General features: G+C 37.1%; 1 protein-coding gene across 7 annotated transcripts; it reads right to left on the bottom strand.

Annotated features, from left to right (window-relative positions):
• Nucleotides 1–1,514: 1,514 nt before the first annotated feature.
• On the bottom strand, nt 1,515–6,034 carry LOC113298553 (interactor of constitutive active ROPs 2, chloroplastic-like). Of its 7 annotated transcripts, none has more exons than XM_026547321.1 (5): nt 5,981–6,034; nt 5,415–5,450; nt 4,657–4,745; nt 3,667–3,841; nt 1,515–3,400 (listed from the first exon to the last, which is right to left on the bottom strand). In XM_026547321.1, the coding sequence occupies exons 3-5, from the start codon at nt 4,674–4,676 to the stop codon at nt 1,733–1,735; spliced, it is 1,863 nt and encodes a 620-aa protein (XP_026403106.1). In that variant the 5' UTR covers nt 4,677–4,745; nt 5,415–5,450; nt 5,981–6,034; the 3' UTR covers nt 1,515–1,732. The 7 variants fall into 7 exon arrangements, with proteins under 7 accessions (XP_026403106.1, XP_026403105.1, XP_026403111.1 ...); XM_026547320.1 differs by having other exon boundaries at nt 5,823–6,015; XM_026547326.1 differs by having other exon boundaries at nt 1,515–3,394; nt 5,823–6,015.
• Between the last annotated feature and the right edge of the window lie 1,136 nt (nt 6,035–7,170).

The raw sequence follows: 7,170 nt of genomic DNA, 5'->3' as shown, positions 1-7,170 counted from the left end.
TATGGGTCTTCCACATGTGACTCCTCAGACACGTGGCGAGTAATGAATTATGTGTATACACCTTGTTAGTTTTCTTGGGGGGGTTTTATTCTTAGTGAAGATGGCCTCCGGGATTTATTCGAGTTGTATGCAATTAGTCACTGAACTTCTAACACATCTTACTGATTGTTGTATCACTTTTTTCATTAGAAACTAATCTTTCTTGAGTGCTTGTTTTCTGTGCAGGAAATTTGGTGGTGGGTCTGTGGAGTTAGTGAGGTTGCACAGTGTACCCCAAATCCAGAATCGACTATTTGGTCAGATAGTTTTCCATAGCGAGTCCACCATTGATATCGTACTCAATGGTAAAGAATCGGTTTGGCTTGAGATCAATGGCAGCCAGTGCCTGTGTGAGGCCCTGTATCAAACGCAAGCCTCCATCCACAGTTGATGCAGTTGCGCCGGATTCTGCACCCAACGGCAAAGAAGCCTATTTTTAGCAATATAGCTACTACATTGTTTGATGCTATGAATTTGACCTCCATTTTATCATTAATAAAATGCATTTGATTGCTAAAACTTTATCAGCAATATCATAAATATGCTTCAGAAAAAATATATATATATATATATATATTCAGTCTCGCATAGCATTTGAGTGTAACCCGGCGTGTAAAGGGTGTGGCCAATTAGTGTCATGTAGTACAAGATAAGATGAGATAAAAAGAGTATTGGCGTGTTACTACTTTGACATGGTGAATTAACTTTACATTTCCTATTTCTTTATATTTTTGCCAACATGATCAGAAGAAACTAGTAAGAACCCTAGTTAGTAATTCGGAATTCGGTAAACGTGCGGAACGGCAAACGTACGAGTATTATACGGTTTTGTAAAATCCAGGTTCGGTCCAAAATTCGGTCAACGAGACGTGATTCGTCAGTAATTCGGAACGGCATACGTACGTGTATAATTCGATTTATAAATGTGAGTTCGGCTCTGAAAATTAAGGTATCTATATATATAACAAATAATTTGTATTTATAAGGTCATAGACCAATTTTTATGCATATGTGTGAGTTATTTAAAGAAAAAATAAACTTAATATGATGATATTAATAATATATAAAACATTAATTATCCAAGAGGACGTCGTATGGTGGTTTAGATGCTTGTGAGTTTGAGATCTCTCTCACCTTCACCTTCAAATCTCTTCAGTCGTTTTTGTTTCATAAAAATTACAACACGTCTAATATTCGGTCGTGTATGCTCGGGAGGCAGTAAAACCCAAAAAGTGGAATCTTTGAAAAGTAAAAGCTAAAGAATTTATGGCGAATTAAGCGGACGTATCATTCGGGATACGTAAAATTCGTGAACGATTCGCGAATAATCTGGGAATGCCACATAATACGCGACTTGGGTTCGGAGTTGCAAACGTACGCGAATAAGACGGTAAAATAAGACGGTAAAATTCGTGATACGGAAAAATTCAATGGAGGAAGGCAGCTGAGGCAATAACTAGGGTAAGAACACGATATCAGGCAATAACGACTGCACACTGGTAAGAAATCGCAAAAGGTACACATTTAAAATGTTGCGCAACATACATACGATTCTAAAACCTACCTAATGTTCACCTGCAACCTGACTTCTGATATATATTAACTGAATACAAGTGAGAAATAAACTAAGTTAAAATAGCAACATTCTCAAGAAGACCAGAAGATGATACGGATTCGCATACGCCCGGATTCACTAAATTTGCTTCTTCCACAAAATGCCTATCTTCTTCAACACGTTGGTATTCTTTTTCTTAGGAGAATCATCATCCAAGTCGGAGTAAGGCGAACTTAGCTTCCCGGTTACCGGATGGTAGTTACTATCCATAGATCCTGATCTTTCCATAAACCTTCCATTATTCCCTGTAGATAAAACAGCGGCTGCAGCCTCAGCTGCCTTCCTCCATTGATCTGACTGAACTTTGAGTCTTCTCATCTCTGCCTCCAACTCTGCATTTGATGCCTGTGCCGCATCAAGTTGTTCAGCCACTCTTGCTGCCCTACGGCTACTCTCATCTGCCTCCTGCTTCACATACCCTAATTTCTTCATAGCCTCCAGTTCCGCAGCTCTTGCTGCTTCTGCCTTGGCAATGGTTTCTTCGTTCCCTTTCCCATTTTCCAGTTCTTTTTTCTTTACTTCAGATTTCAGGCTTTTATTCTCCTCCAATATGCTCTGCAACTCTGTCTCTTTGCCCATTAAGCATGCTTTCAAATCTGAAAAATCTTCCTTTGACTTCTTGAGTTCAAGCTCCAGTTCAGACTGAATATCACTTGACTGGTTCTTCACAATTTTCATATTCAGAAGCTCATTTTCCTCCAAAATACTCTGCAATGCCGTTTCCTTGTCCATCAGGGCAGCTTTCAACTCCCCAATACTTGCTCTGGCTTTCTTAATCTCAGCATCCAATTCATCTTCTCTAAGGCTCGCTTCAGATTTGATACGATCAACCAGTTTATATGCATTATTTATTTCTGTTGTGCTCAGAATCTGCTCTTCATGGTACTTCAACTCATTTGCTTCTATTGTAGACGTTAACTGTTCCACCTGCAGCTTCTTAGACTTGAGTTCCTTTTCAAGTTGATCTGCCTCTCCTATCTTTCCATCTGGAATCGCCCAATTGTTTTCATTATCACCAGAATGATTCTTCTGGCTTGCATTAGCCAGGTCAAGCTGAAGCTTGCTAACTAATTCTTCAAGTAATTCTATTTTCACCTTTGACTTGCCCAACTCTGAAGATAAAGAATTGTAAGCCTCCATTTTCTCTAAACCCTCAGACCGGAGTATCTCTGCAGTTTCCTTCACTGTCTGAAACTGCACCAGAGTTTCATCAACCAATTCTTGGGCTTTAGCTTCTGATTCTTTGCAGTCTCTGAGCTGAATATTTAAATTCTCTACAAGCTCAAGTGTTTCCGCCAGCTCAGATTTCAAACTCAGTATCTCGGCGTTGGTTATTTCTACATACTTGGTCTCCGTAGCTTCAGACTCAATTGTCATATCAAGCTGGACTTTGAACCTTTCGACTTCATTCAAAGCAGAGGCTAAAGTAGCTGAATCCATGGAATGCTGCTTTTGTACATCCTCAAGCTCTGACTGCAAGGTCTGGTCATGTTCTTCAGACACCTTCTGGAGCTGTTCGAGGCGAGTTTCCAATGAAACAGATTTCTCAAGAAGCTGCCGCTGTGATTCTTCAAGCTTACCATTCAATGCCAAGAGCTGCTTCTTGGCTTCTTCAGCTTCTTGCCGAGCAAGATTCTTGCAAGACTCCGAGGAACCCAATTGATCTTTCGCCGCTTTCAAGTCCTCTTGGAGTTTGGCAAGCTGTGACTCCAATTCAGAAATTTTGCTAGGGCGCTTTTTCTGGAGCTTGGAAGAGAAAACATGGTCGTGTTATCATGAAAATCCTCTCAGAACAACACTGATGCGAGATGGATGACTGTTATGTAAGTATGTAACTTTGAAACTTTAAATTGAAATAGAGCATTAAATGTAGAGCAGTTGGAAAAAAAAGACGAAGTATATAATAACGGGAAAGGAGAAAAAAATCCAGAAATAAGACCATTATGAGATGGATGCTTGATATCTAAGTAAATTTGCTCTGAGACGAGTAAAGTCGGGGTTTAGCCATATACCTCGGTCACTGGGCTTCTAGGTGATCTACGATCCATGACTTTAGGACTTCTGTTTGGAGTCCTGATTGTGGGATGTGGAGAGGCGGAATCAGATTCGGAACCAGTTACTTTCAGTTGGCGTGCAGTTCGAGGTGTCACAGGTGATGGTCTCTGAGGAACTTCTGATGATCCACTTCTGCTCTCAAAATAAGTGAATTAGCACCCAGATTTAAAATAAGCTTATCATAAGTGTATATAGGTAGAGATTCGAGAAGTGATTATCAGCTACACTTCATGACTATACATCAGTTGAAATCCAACAGAACAAATTGCACAATCGCGGTAGTCTTGTACCAACCCAAGCATGGCTTAACACTTCAACTACCATGTATAGGAGTTTTAGATGGGTCACATGAAAGCAAAAGCTAAAGGCAACCTTAATCTTGTGTGGAAGAGTAGAAAACGTAATTTACAGTTATTTGAATCCTGTATATTCAACAATCCTGAAAATAGTCTTGAACTAACAAAATAGTTTGCAAATTCCCTGGTCCTTCCAGACCTCTCTGTGCCACCAGAGTATTTGAAAAAAAGAATGAGTTAACTTTAGAACTAAAATTCTACCCAATTTTTTTCCAGCAAAAATATCAGATACGTCACTGATAAGAAAAGATATACATACTATAAAGTGTATAAAAAAGAAAAGAGTTAAACAATCAGAACGAAAACAAAATTACATATAACAATTTCTGGCAAAGTTAACAGAAATGGCCCGAAGTAGGTCAGTCAGGTAACCAAGGATCGAAGACCCCACCACATAGGTACTGCGGAAAAAATCTAACATTACACAGACAAGGGCAGTAAACCATTCATTTAAACTTGGAATCTTCACCAACTTCAATAAATACAGAATGTAAGCATTAAATTAGAACATACAGATACCACATATACTGAAAGCCAGACGCAGAAGTAAAAAAAATGCAAAAGTTAGCAAGAAGAAGATCTTGATGTTACCTTGCTTTGGGTGTCTGCATATTTTACCTTCCTAGGTGGTAAAAGCAAATGCTGTGTATGTCTTTTTAAGGGTCTTTGACCTTCAATTCCTGCAATGGTTCAGAAGAATCACAAGCTTAGACAATGCTGACAGAGGTATCTAGTTGAACAAAATAAATTCCGACAACAGATTTAACGATTGAAATTCAAATTTTGTACAAAAAAAAAAGAATAGAATAAAAGGATGAAAATAAAAAGACAACGACAATAACTTTCACAAAGCAAATTGTTTTTGCTTATGCCTTCTAAAAAAATAAAAAAAAAAAAAAAAATAGAAAAAAAAGATTGAAGAATAGAAATCTTTACTGCACTATCTATCTTGAAATCAATAGAACTTCCAACACAGCCACTTGAAATCAAACAAGAGACGATAAAAAAATGAAAAAAATCAAATAATAAAAAAAGAGTTAAATGGGACAATAAAAATCTGCTTCCTAAAAAAAGGGTATTCTCGTAAATGTTGCAAACATATCAACAATATTAGGAAAGAACATCATCTGATATCTCCATTTATTTTTGATTAGAAAGAAAGATATCTGCTATCTAAAATACTGAACCTTAAATTTCATAATAGAGACCTACACTGATCGATTCAAGTACTAATCAATCTAGTTATCCCAGAAAACCAATAGAGACTTCATTTTCCAAATGATTTCATATTTTCATCAAAATGTACTGATAACAAATCGAGTTACAAAAAACTTTCAACTTCATATTACCAGTTCAACAACACAAGGAGAAAGCTCTCCACCAATCTGAAATAGAAAAACTAAGAATCAGTAAAATAATAATAGATACAACTAAAACAAGAAAACTCTCACTAACAGCCAAAAAAAAAAACAAGTATCATCAGAAACTCCATTAAAATACTGAAAATCTCAAAGTTCTAAGCTTACAATTTGTTCAAAAAAAAAAAAAAAAAAAAGATAAAAGATAAACATTATCATCCTGTAGAAAACACCTTCCCCAAAAGAAAAGAAAAAAACTTATTTTCCCAAAAACCTTCAACTGAGAACCATTAATACAGTGGCTCTTATGACATTTTAACCCAATTTCAGGTTCACATTTCATTTAGAACTCAAAAACAAAGTTCTTGAAAACAAAAAATCAAAGAGTAAAAGATTTACATTTTGATATCTCCAAAGGGTTTGTTGGTGTTACTTTAGAGAATGATGAGTAGTGCTAAAAAAATGAGGAGGTTGAGTTGAAAACAACAAACCCTAGGGTTTTGAAATGAAACTACTCAACTCCATTTCTTTCTTTGTCTAGTCTAGTCTTTTTTTACCTGCTCAGTATCCGAGGCGCCTCACTCTCTCTCTCTCTCCACTTGTGTACGTTTTAAGAGAATACTCCCAGACAGTGAGTGAAGCGACAATGGTGGAAAAAAGATGAGCGCGGGCTTTTGTCGCTTTATGTGTATTCGGAATATCACATTTACATGTTGCTTTTAAATCCGTATTAATACATTATTAGTCCAATCGATCAACGGATAACGATATTTTAAACCGTATTAGTAGACATTTTCTTTTTTTGAAGCATATATTAGTAGATAATGATATGACTTTTAAATACATTTGAGTTTGATTTAGTAATTTCCGTTTCTCAAATTCAAAGTGTTGACGGACGTTAGTTATACTATATGAATTTGATTTTTGAAAAAGAAATGTGTACGTTAGTCAAAAGAGTATTTATTTTTGCAGCAGAGGAAGCGTGAGGTGGGACATACTTTCGATCCTGATTCCTGAAAGACCCCAGTCATAAAATACAGAATCGACGACCTAATTGATTGTAGTTTTATGAGAGAGAGGTAAACTACGATGGATGTGGGTTTTCACAACTAGTTGAATAGTGGTACGGGTACAATGGAGGGTACCAAATGCGTAGCAACGTTTCTGGAGACAAATGGTTATAACTGTAGGTAGGGGTACATTGGCTTTTGTGGGCACTGGGCAAAGCAAAATGAGTCTCACAACGGGCCATCGTCAAAGAAATCCAAAGCTTTCGAGTTTGCCTGGCTGAAAGACAAGGTTTAAGTTTTTCTCCATACACGGACATAATCGGTTGTCCGTCTCACTTTTTAAAGTTTCGTTTGTTTTCTTCCCAACTTACCCTACAACCCTAGTTAACAAGAACGAACCATAGTTACTTTAAACCGGATTGTAATATGGATAGTTTATATGACCCGAATCTAGTTATGATGGGAAATTTAACATTTCTCTTCTCTCTAACAGAAGCCTGTTTACCCTAGGTATTTTGCAGAGCAGCACCAATCTCCACAGGAATCCAATTGATTATCGTTAGCAATTGGTGGAGAAACCTTAATTTAATCTAGCTATGGTGATCTTTTTATAGACGGGGATAGCAGAAAAATGGATACCGTGTGATTGCTACCGTTTCCAGAATTTAAATTGGAATTTGCATGGTGCAAGTAGCAGATTTTAGTAAAGTTTATTAATTGTGAGTTGATGTATCCAC

Source organism: Papaver somniferum, chromosome 7 (assembly GCF_003573695.1).
Source record: "Papaver somniferum cultivar HN1 chromosome 7, ASM357369v1, whole genome shotgun sequence".
NCBI lineage: Eukaryota > Viridiplantae > Streptophyta > Magnoliopsida > Ranunculales > Papaveraceae > Papaver > Papaver somniferum.
The sequence above is the reverse complement of the archived record's forward strand: the minus strand, read 5'-3'. Positions and strand labels throughout refer to the sequence as shown.

What these genes read in the sequence shown, in the direction of transcription:
- LOC113298553 (XM_026547321.1), bottom strand. Translation starts at nt 4,676, where the DNA reads ATGCAGACACCCAAAGCAAG. An exon ending in ATGCAGACACCCAAAGCAAG is followed by an intron (nt 3,842 to 4,656) that starts GTAACATCAAGA and finishes TTTTGAGAGCAG; the next exon opens with AAGTGGATCATCAGAAGTTC. An exon ending in CTAGAAGCCCAGTGACCGAG is followed by an intron (nt 3,401 to 3,666) that starts GTATATGGCTAA and finishes TTCTCTTCCAAG; the next exon opens with CTCCAGAAAAAGCGCCCTAG.